At 43.0% G+C, this 20,811-nt stretch overlaps 1 protein-coding gene across 1 annotated transcript in view; it reads right to left on the bottom strand.

Annotated features, from left to right (window-relative positions):
• LOC134159117 (neuronal acetylcholine receptor subunit alpha-7-like) overlaps positions 1-19,794 on the bottom strand; it is a 56,139-nt gene extending 36,345 nt beyond the window's left edge. Inside the window, exons 1-2 of the mRNA XM_062609728.1 lie at positions 19,084-19,794; positions 3,953-4,092 (exon numbers count right to left, since the gene is read on the bottom strand). Of these exons, the coding sequence (XP_062465712.1) occupies positions 3,953-4,092; positions 19,084-19,270 (327 nt within the window). The 5' untranslated portion in view covers positions 19,271-19,794. The remainder of the gene's footprint in view (positions 1-3,952; positions 4,093-19,083) is intronic.
• Between the last annotated feature and the right edge of the window lie 1,017 nt (positions 19,795-20,811).

Raw genomic sequence — 20,811 nt, 5'->3', positions numbered from 1 at the left:
AATCCTCTCCTTATTAATTCTTTCTCTTTCTCATATTCTGTCTTTTTGAATCTTGCATAGTCAAGCTTACATTGTTGAAGTCATCTGGCCATAAAAGATTTGTACAGGATGTACTGTTAGGATTACAGTTTAAGCTAGTGAACACCAATACTATATTGGAAATAATATGTGAACAGGTGCTTATGTGTGCTGGAATATTTATATTGCCTTGAGTCACCTGCCCGTTGATCTGGGTTTGCTACTTAACACCCAGCACAGAGATTTGAACATGTAATGGTGCTGTATTGAAAGGTGGGAGGGAATGACATACCTGCTATAAAGTCAGTTTAGGAAAGGAGGGGTGAATTTGAGCTAGAAGTTTAACCCTTGAACTTTCTGGTTGTTCAGTTTACCTGAAGAACCAGCCCTAGAAAGCCTCTGTCCTAGCAGATGGTATGGCTAGGAGGTTAACAGCTTGCTCTTGGGGCAGTACCTGGGGCCAGTGCAGGTGGCTACCACCCTTCTCTGCCCCTCTAGCAGGCCCAGTGCCAGCACTGCCCTGCTCACAGCCATGTAGCAACTTTTGCCTCTAACCACACCTCACAAAGGGGGAAACAGTGCCTGTGCCACATTAATACTCAACAGAATGAACAAGTACATTTTCAGATGAGAAAGCAGAGTGGTTTCACAAGTTGGTGGAGTTTAGCAAGGCTCTTCTCTATTTTGCAGCTCATGAAGCAAAACCACTTAGCTGCAAGGAAAGCAACTTCTTAAAGGAATTCAGACTGGACAAAGATTATGTGAAGAAACTGACACTATGAAGGCTGTGTCAGACAGTAAGTACCATAGGGCTAGGTGTTGCCTTCCTTCCGCCTTCTCACCTTCACCTTCTGGCACAGAGTCTACTGACAGGCAGCTTCTAGCTTTGGCGATTGTCACTCAAATGGAGTACATGTTTCTCCTCTTGTTTATTCCCCATGCTACGTGCATTTGCACAGAAACATTTAACTTGTGCCCCAATGAAGCTGGCTTAGTGGCTGGAGTGGCAGCAATTCCTTTGTGATGCTCTTCAGGTGTTCTCCTGCTGACCTGTAATCCCCCTCAAGGCCCTGAGCAATCTCTTGCTGGCACTGGCATCTATCTGGTAGGAATGGGGTGGATTGATGTTCCTCTCCCCTGGCAACTTTAAAGCCTTCTTCACCAGCTTGGCAATCTTATGACTGAAGATGCTCTTCACCTTCTCTGACAAGTGAACCCCATCACCCCACCAGTAGACCATATTTCTCAAAGCAACTCCTATGGTCCAAGTAGCCAAACCCTCCCCGGCTGTGGCACCAGGCCCATAACCATTCATTGGTCTGCCAGATCTGACCAGTCCTTTCAAACCCCTTCCTTTTGACTAGGAGACTGATGAAAAACTATATGCACTCCAGAGTTTATGAGTCTTTATTTCCTCCCCAGGGAGCATGGTGCCTGAAGTCCACTCAGCTTGAGACCTTGCCTAGTACCCTGCTCTATTACGGTAATGGAGCATGCTGGACAGACAAGTACCTCAAAAGAGGAGCCTTGCACTTTGTTAGTGCATACACCACTGCCAAGACTGTCATGCTGTCTATCCCGTTCTTCAAGTAAGAAGCAGCTCTGCACAAATTGCTTTGTATTGTGCCAAGCAGGGCAGCTGAGGAGGCATAATCTACTCACCCCCAGCCTCCCATCTGAGTGGACAGAATGACAGCCTCTTGGTTTGCTTCATGGTGTGTCAGCTAACAGAGGTTACCTCTCCTTTGTACCTTGTCTACTACTCTTCACATCACTGTGGTTGTAACAACCCTCCTTTTAAACAGACATTTTCTTCAGCAGCTGGAGCACTCAGATGCTTCAGTCTGTCCAGCCAGACATGGAGACTGAGGGGCTGTGTCCACGCTCACGGCCTGCTTCCTGGGACCCACAGGAAGGTAGGGTAGGGACCCAAAACATCAGTGTTTTGTGGATTTTCAGGCTGGTTGCTTTAGTCACTTACTGACGCCACAGTGACCTTTCTACTACAGGGACTCACCTGCAAAGGATTTTCTGTCCCTCCCCAGAGGAGGCAGGTACCTTTTCACGTCATGCAGGTTAAACCCTTCAGGTGACTCTGGATGTTTTTTAAAACAACATGAGTGCAGTTTGCAAGACCATGAGCCTGAGACAAGTCATAATGCTTTGAGCTGATTAAATTCTACCATCTGCAGTGTGTGCAGATTGACGGAAGCAAAGCATTGTTTGTGCTATGAATGACCATTTAGATTACCTCTTTCCTACAGTCAGCAATCAAAGGGAAGTCTGGAATTAAGTTTGTTGCAATGGACATTGTCATAATGCAGATAAAGTGCTTAAAGAAGTGCTGATTTCCTGAACGGAAGGGTTACACACGTGAATGTGAAAAACAACTGAAAAAAGGTTTTATGTAACTGCTCCTGACTGACTGAATTTGAAAATGTACAGTCACAGCCCTAAAGCTAAAACCTCCCCTTTACCACCCCTAACCTTCAAATTACTGCAAGAAAATACCACCAGAAAAAGGACTGGAGCAAGATCTTCGGAGCTAAGATGTTTCTGCTAAACCTGGAACTGGCTGCTGAAATTTACTTGAAATTAGCTGGAGGATTTTTCTGCTCTTTTCTGGGAGCTCCTGCTGTAAATGAATGACTTTGGTTCAGAGTATTATCTCCTCTCTCTTCCAGATCAATGCAGTTTCTAACATTTCAAAACAGAAAGCTGTTTGCCCTCCCTGAGCGGCTGCTGCCTGCCTCCAGGAGCACCACTCAACCTGCCACTTCTATGGCACAATGCTAGGGGCTAGACTTCCAGGGTCCTATTTACCCATTCAGGGAGAGCACCTGGTGCACCACACATTCCCTGAAAGATTGAGAAAACTTTAAACTGTTTAAATATGTAAGACTTCTGTCAAACTGGTTTGCAAATGCACAAAAATTTGCACATCTCTCTCTCTTTCTTGCGCCTTTCATAACAGTAACAGTGCATTGGAAAGCAGCCCATAATACTGACTATGGAAAGGGTAAGAGGAAAGAAGCACTAATGTGTTCAGTTGTTTGCTGTATGGACAGGATGGAGGTAGTAAAAATTGTTCTTCTGGCTTAGTTTTTCCATGTAGATGACAGCTTCTCTCTATGTATCACAGTATCACAGTATGCTGGAGATTGGAAGGGACCTCAAAAGATCATCTAGTCCAATCCCCCTGCCAGAGCAGGAACACCTAGATAACGTTACACAGGAATGTGTCCAGGCGGGCTTTGAATGTCTCCAGGGAAGGAGACTCCACAACCTCCCTGTATCACAGTTTATCATACAGAATCCTCTTCATAATGATAAAAGGGATTTGGATTATTATGTTAAAATTTTCCATGGGTCAGATTGCCAATTCTGAGAGCATGTTGCAGTCAAGACAATTAGGTGGCTGTGCCTCCAGGTTTTGCTTTTCTATATTTCTAACCTCATCTCAGAGAAGGCTCCTTCAACTACAGCACATGGTAAAGATGTGAGGTCAATGCCATTATAATGTCTAACGAAAAAGTGTGAGTGCAGTGGTGCTAGCTTTGAACACTGCACATGGTACAGTTATTGCATTCCACATCACTCTGAGGAGGATTCATCATTAATAATTTGTAGTAACACGTGACTTCTAATTTACTGAATTCTTCTTTCTGTTTAAAAAAAAAAAAAAGGAAAAAAATACATAATTAATCTTCTTGCAGCTCATGTTGTATCAGAGATGGCTGTGCTTTTAGGAGGATATTTACTCCTCCAAAGTGTCAAAGCATGTACTTCAGCATTTAGGGAGGCTGCTTAGCCAAAGACAGTCTGCACTCAAATCTGATAGCCTGATTAAGAGGAAAAATACAGTCCCTACACAAGAGATCAGATTTGTTACGCTGCATGGGTGCCTTAGAGAACAGAACAGCAAGTAACTTACCACGTCAATTATCTGCAGCAAAGAAAGCTGGAGCTCGACTACAAGGGGTTGGGAGTCATTCACCACTGGTCTTTCAAGACGATTGTAGTTTCTCAGCAGTTCTCTGTACAAGCGCCTCTGGCTTTCGCCCTGCTGAGAGACTAGGGGAAAAGAAAGAAGGCATCTATCATTTGGGCTGGTCACACTGTCCCTACTGCTTGTCTATTTTGTTGAAAAACCCATCTTTATGAGTCTTTAATTTGAAAGAAGTTCCCCACAAAATTCTGTACATGGGTTTGACAGACACAGCTTTTATGAATACACGACTGAGAACCTCTTATAAAAAATTCATTATTAAAACTCAGAAACTACTGACCAGCCTCTGGGGCTCTGTGTAAATGCCCCTCTTCTTTGGTGCCCCTCCTGCTGATGGTCAGTGATGTGGCTCCAAAACCACCAGCCAGCTTCCTAGAAGACAGTCAGAGCTTTTATTGGCTTGTCCTTATTTCCTAGAACTGGTATTACTTGGACATACTGTGCATTTATGCAGCATGAGTAACATGTATTCTTATTTTTTGGAGCTGATGTATCACACCCTTTGCTGTGCTCAGGAAAGAGTGACAAGCCTTCTTCATACCCTCTTCAGTTTTTTGTGGCAGGCTTTCCAGTCTTTGGGTTACTACCCTTGCCTTTTTTCCTTCTGAAGGCAGCACACTTTGTTAACACACAATAAGATAGTGGCATGGAGGTTAAAGTATTTGACAGGTATGTATAATGATACTGAATTTCTGGTGTTACATGCTTAACTTAGCTTTCATTGGGAACAGCCTCAACACAGAATCTGTCATGCAAACACATGAGCCTGATAAAGACTAGCAGAATTTCAGTCTATGCTTAAATTGCAAGATGCCCCTGTCCCCCAGATTTGGGGTGGGTATGGACAGCATCCATCTAACCTGCATGGCCAGGTTTTCTTGCCACAACAACCATGGATGGGGCAGGACAGAAGTGAGAGCTTGGGTCTCTTTCCACAGAAAGGTGAGCACTTTGCTGGGAGACACTACCGAGGAACTTGGGTCCCCCGAAACAGTGTAAGTGCTGGTGTGGTGGCCAGCAGCAGCCTGAGCCCTACCGAAGAGCTGCATCTAACAGAGTGAGGGTTCATGGACTGCAGGTTTCCTGAGGCCAAACCAGTTCTGTCAGCATGAATGCGTATTCTCTGAACTGTAGAAATCCAATCCCTGGCAGGGAATCTGCACTCTAAATTATTATTACTTTGGACTGAAGAATTTTTTATCCACTGCAGCTCCTAGTCTCTGCGTGTGACTATTTTTAACTCTTAAGCAGAGCTCTGCACATTGAGACCAGGACTTCTCTCACAGTGGTTATGATGAATATCTTTTTGACAATGCAACAGTTTGGCCTTCCCCAGACTTTTCCTTCAGTCTTCCTCTGACTCTCTGCTCAGCAAGCCTTGCAAGCCTGGAACGCGGTGTTTTCCAACACTGCATCCATGCCTTTTAAAAATAATGTAAATTTAGTTTATAAGCAGTTTGTAAGTCTGCTTAATTTGTGTTCTCCTCTGTTTTCCTGATATTAAAGGGAGCTTTGCAGCTTTCCAGTATGGAAGTGCCTGGTGAACAAGGAGAAAAAGTATTTTTGTTTATTTTGGTGAGTTACACCAACATATCATCTTCATTGGCCCTTTCTGCTTTTGTGTAATACATTACATGATCATGGGGATCCAGAGGAGCAGATTGTGTAAGCACTGCTTCAATAGCCCTTGCTGACATGTCAGGATTGTATGCTATGTTTTCACCATTGGCAAAGACAAGCTCTGGCCACAGTATCCCTCCCTCACAGCTTAAGTAAGCTTCCCTGCAGTGATTTAAATGCTCTGTGTTGGCATTAGTACTTGCTTTCTAGTGTCTCAGTACATCCCAGCTCTCTTGTAAGACCTTCCTGTGGAAATGACACCAGTGAAAATCACAACACCTTGTTCTGTGGAAAGAGGTTGTGAGCTTTGGTCAAATTTGCTGTCCTCTTACCCACCTGCCAATCTCACCACCCTCCCAACGCCACCCCCATGTTGCTGTGTTTTAGGGGAGAAATTACCATCTGCACTATTGCTCTCGAGTACTTACATAATATTTGTCTTTAACCTTCTTTTTAAACTGGCTGCTACAGCTTTTATAAGGGAAAAGTGCCCTTCATCAGTCTGTGAAAGTCAGCTGGGCTGCTAGAGTGCCCTGGTATCACTGCTGTCATGGTGCATTAAAGCAGTCCCGCCAAGGGAGTTCTGACTTGGAAAGATCTGACCATAACCCTTTGCTGTGTTCTTCAGAAAGCTGTCTTAGTACTGTGTGCTCCAACTGTGCTGAAGCCAGGCTCCTTTCCCTGTTAAACTTCATGAGTTGAAATAGCCCAGTAAAGCAATTTTGCACCTGGTTTTCTACACTTCTTCAGCTCTCCCCTCTGCAGTGTGATCCTATTACTTTGTGACCTCTTATATCCAAAATTGTTAACACAGCCTTAGCTGACCTATTCTTAGCCTGCTGATTTGACACTGGTGACCACATGTTCATGTGCTGCATCGGTTTTCTTTAAAAATTACATAGATTCCAAAGCAGTAGAGCCTTCGGGTGTCCTGGCAAATAGTCATGGTGGCTGTTGGTACCACATAGATCTGGCTAGTGTAATCACACTGCCATCTCTCTGTTATGGCTGTGCTGGAGAAGGAATTGAGGTGGGTCACAAGTCAGACTTGTATTTTCATCAACTTTTTCTTTAAATTGCAGTCTTCAAATACTTAATGTTTCATACTCCAGAGAGTTTTCTGTTTTTTTCCCCTCTAATCCTTGTGCTAATGCATTGTGACATTACATCTTTGTGTGTTAAATGGAGTGCGTGCTGGTGATGGGGAAGCCTGGATCTCTCAGGAGTAGTGATAGAATAAGCTTTACCACTGCTTACCCCTCAGTCACAGAAATCTAACTAAAGTCTATGGCACTGTTTCAGCTTGTAAACTAGGCTAGAAGCTGGACATCAATATTTAAGGTTGCCAAGTCAGTCTCCCAAAAGGAATGCCAGACTTACTTGCCTATATGGGTTACAGGAAGTTACTGGCAAAGTATAAGTAACTGGCAAAGGGCAGGATGACGTCTGGATTAAGGATCTTTAAACTATATAGATATCCCACATCCCACTGCCTCAGACAGTATCCCCCTTGTTTCTGAATTATCTTTGAATACCCCAAACCTATGAGTAGGAAAAATAAATTGAAAAAAAAGAGAAAAATAAATGAATACCATAAAAATAGAAATAAAGAGGAGAAGGAAAAGGAGAAGGAAAGGGAAAAGGATAAGAAGGGAAAGGGGAAAAGGAAGGGAAAAAAGGACACTGACTAAAACTATCAAGGCCCTTCCTCATTCCTTGTGTACTGGATATGGTTTCAGTGGTTGCACTGGTTTGTTCCTTTACAATTTTACTTCACCTGTTGAGGAGACACATGGCTCTAGGCATATTGCTGCAGGTTGACAATGAACCTCTTCCATGTTCTCTGTCCAGGTGGGATCCTCTGGGCATGGACTGCCTGTTGCATGCTTGAGTGTCATCCTATCGTCCTCACCAGTAATAGTGGTGCCACCATAATACTCTTTATTTCTTCTGTGGGTTTGGGTTCAGACCTGGGGAAGTGTTTCCTGGGGCTGGAGGCTATTCAGCATTGTCTGGTAGGAATGAATGGCTGTCAGAATTGCAGGTAGCTCTGGCCAGACTAATCGTATGCCACCCCAACGGAGGCCAGGTGCTCCTTCCTTTCCTAGGAGTTGTGCTGTCATGTCTGGTCTTGGCTGGTTGATGCTTGTGCTCTGCTTTGTATACAGAGTTCCTTGAGCTACAGGGCAAGAGTCCAGTTCTTGCCAGTTCCCCCAGTTTGCTCTAGAAGTTGTCAGCATCCTGGACTGAATGTGTGGGCCACATTCTGGCTTGCTATGCACAGTAAAGAATAATATTGAAATATTAACAAGAGTAGGTAGAAAGACATGGATTTCCATGAGGTTTTCAGCCACAATACCTGTATTTATACATCATTCTGGGACAGGTTGCCCAGAGAGGTGGTGAATGCCCCATCACTGGCAGTGTTCAAGGCCAGGATGGACAGAGCCTTGGGCAACATGGTCTAGTGTGAGGCATCCCTGCCCATGGCAGGGGGCCTGGAACTAGATGATATTATCGTACTTTCCAACCCTAACCATTCTATGATCATATGATTCTATGATTCCACCATCGGTTCATAAAGTTCCCTAGTTTTATTTTCATAATCTTTGAACATTTTCTTTGGCCAGCTGCTAGGTGAATGTTCTCTAGCTGTTGCTTTATTCATACAACGTTATGGAAGTTATTGGGACCAAGGGATCCAATAAGGAATGATTTCAGACCATTCTTCCCATATTGCTGTATATTCACACATACACATCTCTGAATTTCAAAACATGCCCTTTTTTAAATTTCCCTTCTCAAAAACAGTTCCTAGAACTGTTTGCATATTACAAACTGTTTGCAGATTAAGTTAAAATCAACAGTAATCAACATATTCCTGGTCCATCACATTATTGCTTTTAAAAATGTATTTTCCCTGATACCTCATGGAAGATCCTAAACTGCAGCAATACTGTGGTTGTGGTATTTATTCACACCTTCTGCAGGTACTTCAGAACACGTATGTTATTTTTTCTTTCTCTGTATTGTTACTTTGCCACATTCCCATGATTTATTTGCTTGTCTTACTGTTTCCTAAAACAAATCAAGTGGAGTTCAGGCATTTTTTAAAAAAACAGTGTCACTATACTGAAAAGTATTGTTATATTTTGCTGTGTACAATCTTGTTATAACTGGAACATTCAGAGAGCAAAAAGCCATTACAACAACCTATAGTTATTAGAGCTAAAACTTTGAACCTTTTAGCATTTTTCTAATAACCTAACTTAACAGCTCTTCTGTCATAGCTCCTCTTTGATTATTTATTTTCTTTTTAGTTTATCACTGTACTTTTATAGAGATTTTTAGCAATTTCTTTGGGAGTACAAATAGAATCATCACAGGAAGATGCACACACACTATATGCAATTATGAATTATGGGGGAAGTAACAGAAGTAGTATCGAAAAAAAAGCAGCTTGCTTCACAGGCAACTTCATCAGCATAAAGAATTGGAATAGCACCTTCAAAAATGTGGCATGTTCCAGTGCTTTGGTAGCTATAAGAAACAAGCCACCTTATTTTGTATATTTTGCAGATTTCTGAGAATGTAAAGCATGTCACTGCCATATGTCACTTAATCTGCAGAGACACAGATGTGTCCCATCTGCTTTTGTTCTTATGTGCTGCTTTGCTGCTTTTATCTGTGGCTGCAAAAGCATTATTTCTTTCAATGTCCTTTGATTTAAAATGCATGCCATCACACCTTCTGGGAAGAGTACCCACATAAGAAATAGTGGAATCACATCAGCTACCTCAGCCCTCTGTGTGTCTGTGTCTGTGTGTCTGTGTGTTTGTATGTTGTTTATATGAATACCTCCCTCATTTAAAACCTCTTTTTAATCTACTTCCTTTATGGGTAATCTTTGACTCTAATCTTTGGCTCTCGCTATGCAGATTGTTTCTGCAACTTACACACAAAACTCAGGCAGCCAGAGGAATGTGTGAAATGCCATGCTTTCCTAGGCAAAAAGGACCTAATCTTCCTGATATTGGCCATTTCTGTTCTTTCATAGAAGATAAAGAGCTCCCAGCAGAGACTGGTATTAAAGGGTAAGATAGGAAAGGTTTCATCTCAAAGACTTCAGGCATATGACAATATGCTAAAAAGAGAATATAGGCCATTACATAATGAGAGGCCGGGATTATATTTTTGGTCCTGCTGGCATGGTGCAGATGTTTTAAAGCCTGGGGTATGTATGTGTCGTGGTTTAAACACATGTTTAAGAAACACATGTTAAGATATTAACAGTGGGATACCTCTCATATGTGTGATAGTTATCTGAACTGTGTTATTGCTCCAAGTCAGAAACATAACTGGCTAGAGGCAAAAAGGGAAAAAAAACCACACTTGTATTTTTAGTATAATGATAGTTTACGTTAGCTCCATGCAATATAACTGAATTACTACAATACCATATGTGGAATAAGCACAGGAGAAGGGAGTTGGAACAATGGTGGAAAGGACTCCCCTTGTTAAAAAAAGCTGTGTCTGCCTGAAGGTGACTCATCAGTCCTCCTGGGATTTGTGAGGACAAGCAGTAATGGAAGTCAATGGAAAGAAATAAAATCATATGACAAAAGTGAGATATCAGTGATGTGGTCATCAGTGTATTGGAGGAAGCTTTTGGACTCTCCAATCCCACTGGCTTGCAGAGTAGCTTGTCACATCTCTTCACGTTTCAGCACCTAAACCAGTAAATCAAGGGAAAGCCCTTGGGAAAGCACTACGGACCTCGCTCACCAAGTGTTGTCAATGAGGTAACCATGGCAATCTGCACAGCATTCACAGATGGCTCTGAAAAGGGTCACAGTGAATTTGCACCTTCCCATCAAAAACCCATTCAGCACCATGCCAAGCACATGTGGGGAGCTCAGATTTGGGAAAGCCATATGTGAACAGACAGGTGTAATAATGATTTCAGTGAAAACAGATAAGCAAATCTCATCAGGGCTGAGAAGTTAGGAAGAGGTTTTTCTTCCTAAACTCAGTGCAGATAATAACAGTGATAAAGTCTGCAATGAAATTTTCAGTTTACTGTGCAACACAGTTCTTCAGGCTCCACTTCCCATACTGAAAATATCAGATATACAATATAATTACAAAGAAGCCCACATCAGGGTCAGCAGGACCCTGAAGGAAGAGGAAGACATGTTAACCTCCCAGGAAGAGAAAGGTAAGTAATTCTGTCCCCAACATATGAAGAGAGCAAAGATAAAAAACACCACAAAATTAGTTCTCCTAAGCACTATTCCTTAGTCACAGACATGCTTTTACTAGGCATGGAAAGTTTGTTCCTTTTTTCATAGTTCAGAGATGAGGGAAGCCTCAAAACCATTGCCTCAGTGTGCTGTTACCAAAGCAGTGGGGATATTGTTTAACTTCTCTGGACAACGCAGAGCACAGGTTTAAGTGGAACTGTTACAGAGAGTATTATTGTGCAAATGAACCATCCAGTATGCTCAAAGATACTGTAGTGATTCTTTCTCTGTCTCCTTCTGCAGTGCTGGTCATTGGCAATGGTTATGATCCCAGAAATGGCTAACTTCCCAAACAATGAACTTCTGCCTTGTCAGCCTACCAGCTGTAATTGCATAGCAATACTAAGCAGCAAAGGTACCAACGATGAAATAGGCTAGGCTAGTGATGGCTCCTCCTGTCTTCTTCCCATATTGCTCAAGCCTCATCTGTTGCCTGTGAGCAAAGTAAGAGTTGCACTGGCTGCAAGGCTCAGGCAAGGCACAAATGGCTAAGCATTTTCTGATTCATAAAGTGTACAGCTATTTGGTTGTTTGTTTTTTTTTTTCCCAGACTTTGAATGTCACAAGTTCTCAGTAACAACTGAGCATTGGTTAGCCTTAATCTGCCTGGTTTTAGAATGCTAAAAGCATCCTGAATGCTAATCTTTTTCTCAGGTACAGTGCTTGAATCCTGGGTTTGTTGGGATCAGTGGGGATATGAAATATGTGGCTCTCCTTGCTGCACCCTGCCAGCCAAACCTGCACTGGCTGAATCACTGATCCTGACTAAGAGCAGAGATGAACTACATGATGTACTTCTAGATAATGATGATCTGGGGAGCCTGATTTTGTCTTAACTTTACTCTGTTGATTTAAAGCTTTGGAAATGTCAATCTAATGCTCCTGGATTATGTCAATGCAAACAAAATAAAATTAAAACAAAACTGGCATCCAGGTGGAGTGCAATTGTCATCTTGTGATACAGTAACAATGCCTGTAGATGCAGGATGCTTGGTCTCTGAGACCAAAAGTAGCCTGAACAGCAGGAAGTGACCCTGTGCTGTCTGGCCTGCCTTCTGGTGCTCCCCAGCCTCCAGAATTCCTGAGCCTGATAGAGCATTTTGACCCAAAAAGGGGAAATTATTTTCCCACTTGGGAAAAGGTCTTCTATGGAGAAGGATGTCTCTTCTCCTTACCCACAGACCTGTTCCCATTTGGTTTATCCTTTCTCTATCACCCTGTCCTCTCCTTGTCATTGTCAGGCAACACATAAGAAGATCTGACAACGGCAGGGGTGCTGAAATGCTTGGGCTGAGATACCAATCCAATAAATTTGAGTTACAAAGTGAATGGCAACTGGGGACCATAACTATCTTTGGAGACTACATTAGAAGGCTTAGACTGAATGAAACACTGCTGCAGACAGCATGCTGCAGGACAGCTGTTTGTCTACATTAGAAAGGCAAATTTTTTGCTTAGAGCTTTTGATGCTGTCCAGTTGCCTTTTACAAATTGTGCCTGAAGCCTGAAGCCTGAACAAGAACAGTTCCAATTCAAAGTTACTGCCTACTTGCAACTTGAAACATTGACAACTGTAAACCACCTAACTATATATTTCAATTTTTATCTCATCTTCCTATTGTTACAGCTGCCTAAACTAGATTTCAATTTGCTGATGACTTTTCTAAAATGACACAATATTCAAGGAAATGTACTCCATCATTTGTCATGACCTGCTCTGCCACTTTGCAGACTCAAGATGAGGAAATTCTTCAAAAAGAACACAGGATGGCTAAGAATTTCAGAATATATTTTCTGCATCATTATATCACCTACTTTTGGGCTGTTTTTTATTTTTTCCCAGACCTACTGACTCAGAGGTGGTGAAAACACTAAGCAGCAGCATCCTGTACAGCCAGCCTATATTCATGCAGTGTCATCAGTGAGACACAATGCATGACACACAGTTAGCTCCATGCCAAATAAAGCCTCCCCAGGACAGCACAAGACATACACTAACCATGTGGAGTGAGTCAAGCAGAGGTCACTGACAATCCACTGCTGGAGCTCAGCATGTCTGATGAGAAATGGAGACAGGCCTTTGATCAGCTTGGGGTGAGAAAGCAAGGAGGTGCTCTTCTGGCTGCCTTCAGCTGCCATGAGGAAGGGCTCTATGATGAAGGAGCCAGACTCTTCTGGAATGTGCACTAATCAGATTAGTGTATCTGCACTACAGCATTCATCAGATACAAGTTGCATCATGAGGCACTGCCAGGGTATTGTGGGATCTTTTGTTTCGCTGAAGAGAGGGGAGACCACTGCCCCGGAGGTCTTCCCAGCTTGACTTCTTAGGAAGCAGCCTAACAAAGCTGTACCTGCTCTAAGAATAGGGGTTGGGCTGGGCAACTTCTAGAGGTCCCTTCCAGCCAAACTATGCTACCAGCTGTATAGACAAGATTCTCTTTCACCTCAGCTGCCAGGGACATACCTTTTCCAATTTACAACTTAATAGTCACGTTTGGCATAGTGGAGATGTAAGTGACCAGAGATTTTTCCACGTAGTCACAGCTGAACTTCAAGGAATACAGTGCACAGTCTTGTCAGCCCAATTTGCAAACTGACTTAGGCTGTTTGAGCCCTCAATGTGAAATGATATCTCCTTAAGCCTGTCCCTTCTCTTTAAATCCTTTCTCTGTCCAAATCTATGTTGCATTAAGTACAGAAATGAGGACTGTGGATTTCTCTGCAACACTCTAGGATTCCCTAAGTACTGAAGACATCCATTTCTGGAAGGTGGCAAGGATTGCAGACATCTGCTTCAGTGCTCTAGTAACCACAGCTTCTCTAACTGAGCAAAGCTAATTGATAGCAAGGCAGGACAGGCCACCTGCACCTCACTGTTGACATGCAGAAGTACTTATGCTGACTACAAGTTCTCTTATTTGCAATTTACTGACTTAATTGCAAGCCCCATGTGGGAAGACTGTTATTTCCAAACACATCATCTGGTTCTGGTCTTGTTATCAGCTGCTTTGCTCAATGCAGAAAGGACTTGATATGCAAACCTCTTTCTACAAGCTGTGTGTGTTCAGAAGTGTGCCCCAAACCAGCAATAAACTCCTGTATACCTTTTTCATTCCCATGGATCCTACTGATTGCCAGTGCTAGCCCTACCTGTCTCAGGCAGATGTGCTCTCTTCCTTAATTAGATTATGCAGGATCTCTAGACAGTAGGCATCCTTGAATGACCAAGTCAGGAGTGATGAGGAGTCTGATCTACTTTAATCTACCCTAGAGCTAGAGAGACTATAAATCTCACTCTTTGCTTGTCACACACAAACAAAATGCTGCACTAACCATTTGTTTAGGATGTAGGGAGAAACTGAATGGTATTTAAGTACACATATTCCCTTGAAAATCGTGTTCAGATGGCAGTATTTCCTGGTTTGTGACTGATGTAACCTATTCTGAAAAGAGTTATTTCATCATACAGGTGTGAAAGGGATGCTGCTGCTTACTGTTCTCACTATACAACACAGACATAAAATACTTCTTTCACTGCTTGGAAAAATTCAGAATTGCTGACAAAATAATCCAATATGATATCACCACCACTAACTCATGTGCTCCTCCACATGTCTTAGGAAAACAAACGAGAGAGAGAAAAAAAGTCTGAAGCTGTCTTTACAACATGAATCCTGTGCCTGGAATGGTAACTTCTGCTCTGAGACCATCAGAAGGCCCCCTGGACTGGAGCAAGGCAGGGGGTTCCAACATAACATCATACACTGGAGCGTTCCAACATTCTAACTTACCATTCCAATGTTCCAACATACCAACTGGCATCATCCCAAGGACCAGATGGATACTACTTTTACGTGCACTGTATCTGCTTCTGGATCCCTCCCTACTTGCAGCATGCTGCACCAATAACAATAGGTGCACATAACAATAGGTGCTGGGGATGTCAGGGCCCAAGTACTTTTTCTGGACCTTCCAACTTTTTTTTTAGTGAGATTTGAGGAGAGTTAACACAAGAAGATTTAGCTGGATTACTATCAGCAAATGTGCATGGAAATACCTCCAACTATCCTGGAGCCTGGCACCTTCTCATAAGCTTGGGCCAGCTGCACAATTGCAGCTGTGCCTATGATAATACAGATCAGCCTCAGAGCTGTGCCAGTGCATGCACATGGAATATTAGTGACTGAACATGAAGTCTGGTACATTGAACTGAAAAGTCAGTCTCAGAAGGCTAGCATGTACAGCAAGTTACCTTAGCAAACAGTAGTTCACAGTAAATAATCTTAAAAAGATTCGCCCAGGACTCTACCTGCCTCAAATGTGTTGACAGAGGCATTTGCACTAATGTTCTTGATCACAGAGCAAAGTGACACCTCAAAACAGGCATGTGCTATGACAATTACATTAAATTCCATCTGACTCCCTGCATATGTGATGCCCCAGCGTGCCCTCAGCATCCAGGGTGATGAGACTCTCATACCTCTGCTCCCAGTTATTATAGCAATGGCAGAGATCTGGCAGTAATTTTCCATCTCTGCAAGATGCTTCTGCGGCATCTTTTTAGCCAATCTAGAAGAAAATACCTACTTGCACAAGCAAAGGTCTTCCCCATATCTTTTCTATTTTAAACTTGATTCAGCTTCATTGGTATCTTTGAAAATCAGTGGGGTGATACAACTCAAAGCATTAACATAGAGAATGTGAGGAACTAAGGTGAATGCAGCCTTTAGACAAATGAAGCGTACTAAAGATTTTAAGTGACCTAACTTAAACGCCTGGTTCTAGAGATCTAATGGTGGAGTTCCTTCACCAACCACCTAAATTACCACTGGCATTACATTGTACTCTGTTAAGGCACATGACTTCTCACAGCTGTTCCACAGTGTCCCTTTGGAGTAAACCAGTTCGATTAACATAGCTCACTGCAATTTCATCAGTCCTACCTAAGTGAGGCCTTAAGTTTAGATTCCATATAAAGGTGTTTAAGAACCAACCTTGATTCTTCCTGCTACACCTATCTCTAAACTCATGTCACCTCAGAATAACTCATATAGCTCATATTAGAGGAACTGCAGCTCGGCAGCAGAATCTGGCCTTTTGAGACTGTCTTGCCAGTGTTACTGCTGCTGGAGAAACACCACCTGCTTGCATGGAAGTGAACCAAGAACATTATCTTTGTGAGGATCTGCTCCTAGAGATCACCAGCTGTGTTCTGATATGGTCACTAGAGCTCACCTAAATCAGCAAAGCTGTGAAAAATATGAAATGAGTGTAGCACAGGAATTAAACTCCGGTTTTTGACTGAGCCAAATAAAAACTGCTTTGTACCAGCTGGGTACACCAAGTGAGGCTGAGTAACTTCATAATTTACATCTTTTAGCTGGTTAGCTTGCTCGCATCATCCCCTGCCATAAGATTTGTCCCATACTGCTGAACACTTACATTCCCACCTGACTGCAGAGGAGAGGCTCTGTCCTCAATTTGCCTTTGCCAGACTTTTCAAAGCCACATGGCCAGAGTCTGACCCTGATGTCAGGCTACACAGAGCAAAGAACCTACATCTGACTCTACTCTGTGTGACATGTGTGGCACTTTAGTGGCCTTGCTTGAAAGAAAACAAGCCCAGCTATCAGACACAAAAGCCCAGTAATTAGAATGCATGGGTTTATTTGAGACCAGCAAAGTGAGCCTTTAACTTCCCTGGATGTTCAAACCCAGGAGATGCCTGTGCACTGAGCTCCTCAGAGAGGCTTAGGTGCTCAAGTGGTCAATGGGACATGTTTCTCAGGAGAACTCCCTTACAGAGTCATCTGCTCCATGGATCCCAGACTGCACTATGCTGAGAAAAAGGAGCAGGAGTGAGTCTAATCCCTCCCTTTCAATCTCTCCCTGGAGCAGGTTTTTCAAGTCACTCCACCCGAGGTTGTTATGTAGCTGCTGGGACTCACAGGGTTCTTAAATTTTCTGGATGCTCCTTCAAGGATTGCACCTGGCCTAGAAGGGATGTCTGGCTCTGAGAGATGTCATCTGGAATTCAGGGAAGCTGAAAGCCAGTTTCCTGGTATTTCCTAAGATCCATGTCCCATGAAAGCATCACTAGCTCCAGGATCTTCAGGAAGGAGGGCTGCAATGACCTAACATTAACTAAATGTGTAGCAGGGCTCCTAGCAGCACTGCAAGCAGAGTCCAGTGAAAGCAGAAAGCTGTGGAAAGGACTGAAAGAAATGACCATGGTTTGGTTTAGTTTGTTTTTTTACCTAGTCCTTGACACAATTCTCTGTCAAACAGCCCTGAAGAAATTTTCAATGAGAAATTGTTTCAGTTAAGAAATTATCAATTCTGTTGAAACAACTCAGCACTACGTGAGAGTGATGTTAGTTATAATGGACTTTCTGTACTTCTGTGTGGGTTCTCTGACAAATCCTGGGAGAGTTCATTTGGAGTTTACTGTTAAAAGCTTACTGGTATCTGCTACCAATAACAAGCTAAGATCATCTTGACTTCTTCCTCTTCTGCCCCAACTGAACAACTCAGAAGGCTCTTACATTTTTTTTTTCCTTCTCTTAAAAAAGAAAAAAAAAAACAACAAAAACCACCCACAAAGAAGAGGTCAAATACAGACCACCTTAATCAGAGGTCCATTTTATTCTGCTTCAGCGATTGCCTATAAAATTGCATACATGTAAACTGCTGGTAAAAGCACCTAATGAAAAAAATCCTCTGAACTATTTGTAAAAGCGCTTTACGTCTTCATAAGAAACTTTAGAGAAACTAAGCTTTCCCCCTGATGATTTAACGATAGCCAGTATTTAAAAGGCGCTATTTACATGATAGACAAATGCTCAAATGGGACTGCATACAAAGTGAATTATATCATAACTAGCTGCTACCACCTTCCTGTTAGTAGCACAGAGATGCCTTTCAAAGACAGCAAGGTCCTTAATTTAGCAAGGTAGGGAAATAATTTTCTGGAATACCATTGCTACATTAGGCAGCTGAAATGCGGAGCTGTAATAAGGAAATACATGGATGTTTTGCAGATTCAGGTAAACTAATAAGGAATTATCTGCATGCATGAATAGTCCAATGCAACATCACATACAGGTAACTTTACCATGCCCCTGTGCTTCTGATATATGTGGACTGCTTTCTCTGCTTTAAAAAGACAATCCTTTTTTCTCTATGCATAAATAGTGAGTATTATGGCATGGTTCCCCACACCTGGAATACCCAGTTTGAGAAATTATAGTCGCTGAAGACATGCATGTTTCAGCTGTGGGGAGGAATAAAAGCATATTTTGTGCAGAATCCTGAACATCTTTCAGGACTGTGACTATTTTACCTTCCCTTCTCATTTTAAAGTTCTTTATTATTAGCTTTGCAATCCTCCATGTTTCAGAATAATCACACAGTTCCTATATTTGTTTCTAACATGGTGAGACTTCAGAAGATAGCTTGGTCACAGGTGACACAGAAGTCCATTATTATTTTTACTAGATGTTTCCAACTTATACCTATCACTGCCTGGAAAGATTCTTATTAAACACACTAAAAGCTGGAAGAGAAAAACAAACCAGAAATAGTAAATTTATGAATTTATGCACAAATTTATTTATGTACAAATCTTTCCAAATGATACACAGAAAGTAAACAGTTAAAAATTTTCTTCAGGTTATTTTCCTTTGTAGAACGACACTATTTCACACTCAGATTTATAGGGTTCTCACAGCCATCCTGTACAGCCTGGAGATATAGTTTCCCATTCCCCCCCAAAAAATGACAGGCTCAGTTTTAAAGGAGAGCAAGAACATACTCCTTTTGAAACAATCATTTTAATTCATTCTTGAAAGTGAAAATTAGTTACTTTTCATTTAAAAAAATGCCCGCACCTTATCCTTTCTTAAAAGAAGGTGCCCAGCACTGGTAATAAAACTCTGTGGAACCAGCACTGGACTTTAACAAGATTAAAACTAGAAGCAGATACAAGTCTTCCTGAAAGTAGTGGGATGTGACTTGTGTTTAATAATAATAAATTTAAAAAAAAAGGAAAAAAAAAAAGAAAAACATATTAAACAAACCAAACAAAAATTACAAAACAAACTAAATTCAGACAATCACAGATGAGCTTACCTTTAAAGAAAGACAGGAACAAGGATGCCCAGAGACATAGTCCAGAATAAACAAATCCCAAGCACTTTTCTGTGAGCATTGTCAAAATAGGCTGGCTATCCTTCCTGAGCAGTGGATGAAGAGAAGATGAAGTCTTGGAGACAGCCTGCAATGACTGATGTATTTGGCAATTACAGTAATAAGGCATCAAACCAGCTTCCCACCAGGAGAGAGAAGTGCATTGGCTTGTGTGCTTCTACAGTCCCTAGGAGCCAAATTAGCTCAGCGCTCGGTCATTAAATCCAACCACAAAGGGGCTGGTTACTTTACTTGGGACTCACATTCCCAGGCACTCTGAGTCTTTTCTTGGTCAGAAGCAAAAGCTAGTGATTCACACACACAGCTGTGTGCGTACTGCAAGAAGGGGGAGCGTGCTGCCTGGGAGATGCTTTCCACATGCCCTCAGATTGTACCTAACTCGAGAGAGCACGTCTGCAGTGCTTCCAGTGCTTGTACTCGAGTGCCTCTAGAGCTGCTTCCCAGCAAAATGAATGTGTCCCTCTCTGTTCTCTCTCAGCTGCCTGTGCAACTTAAACACCTGTGGCATAGTCCCTCTGCCATGCTCCTGCTTCTACCAGCAGAGATAGCTGGGGAGATTCAATAATGCAGAAACTGGAAAAGATGAAAGTAGATATTCTGATGTCCTTTTTGGTGCAACCCTTCTGCAATCAGTAACCTGAGGTTAGCTATTAGGTGATTGTTGTTAAGTCCCTTCAAACAGAACTATTCTATTCTGATCTCATTTGTTCTCCTCAATCCAGTTTGATTCTATTCTGTTCTGATCTATCCAATGCTATGACCTCCTATGGGAGGTCAAAGGCAGCATTTGACTTGTTCTCAGGGATTTCTCCCCTCATTCTCCCCTAACCAGGGAAGGCAGAGGTGATCCCCTCTGCTCAGCAGCCATCAGGCTTCATCTTGGCCCTCTGTCCTGCCTGTGGTCCCAGACAGGAGATACACCGAAAGACCAGGGGAAAAGCAATGGCAGTTGCAAGGCTGGAAGAGCAGAAAGAAGCCTGTGTGTGAGAGCAACAACACAGTCATCCTGCCAGGCTCGTGCAGGGCCTCTTTGCTCTGAGCTGAGCACCATTGGTCTGCCCTGGGTTTCTCAGGGCCTCTTTGTCTCTCTCTGACTGCCTTGCCAAGCCCCATGGCAGCCAGAGCAGGGCAAACAGACGCTGCCTGAGTAGAGGGCTAGGCCCCACGGAGGAGGCCAGCAGGGCCAGAGGGCTCACCTCCACGGCAAAAGCAGCCTGCAGGAGCACTGGGTCAGACCCCATGGCAGCCTGTGCATGGCACAGGAGCCCTGTGCAGCCATCGTGCCCAAGTAGGGGCATAGAGGCTCTGCATGAGCAATGAGCCAGGCCCCATGGCATTCCACGGGGTGCTCCAGGGGCCCACAGGCACCTAAATGAGGGCTCAGCTGCAAGGCCACATGGCCCTTGGGGCCCTCAGGCAACTGAGCACCATGCAGCCATTCGCTCACTCCCCCCATGGTGGGATGGGGGGAGAATCAGAAGAGTAAACGTGAGAAAACTTGGGGTTGTGATGAAGACAGTTTCATAGGTAAGGCAAAAGCCACATACACAAGCACAGCAAAAGAGGAAAGCCATTTGATACTTCCCATCAGCATGTGACAGGAGACCTCTGCCGCGGCCAGCGCAACCTGACCATGCCTGAGGAAGATGT

Source organism: Pezoporus occidentalis, unplaced genomic scaffold (assembly GCF_034315485.1).
Source record: "Pezoporus occidentalis ecotype Australia unplaced genomic scaffold, CSIRO_AGI_Poc_V1 ctg140, whole genome shotgun sequence".
NCBI classification, from domain to species: domain Eukaryota; kingdom Metazoa; phylum Chordata; class Aves; order Psittaciformes; family Psittacidae; genus Pezoporus; species Pezoporus occidentalis.
The sequence above is the reverse complement of the archived record's forward strand: the minus strand, read 5'-3'. Positions and strand labels throughout refer to the sequence as shown.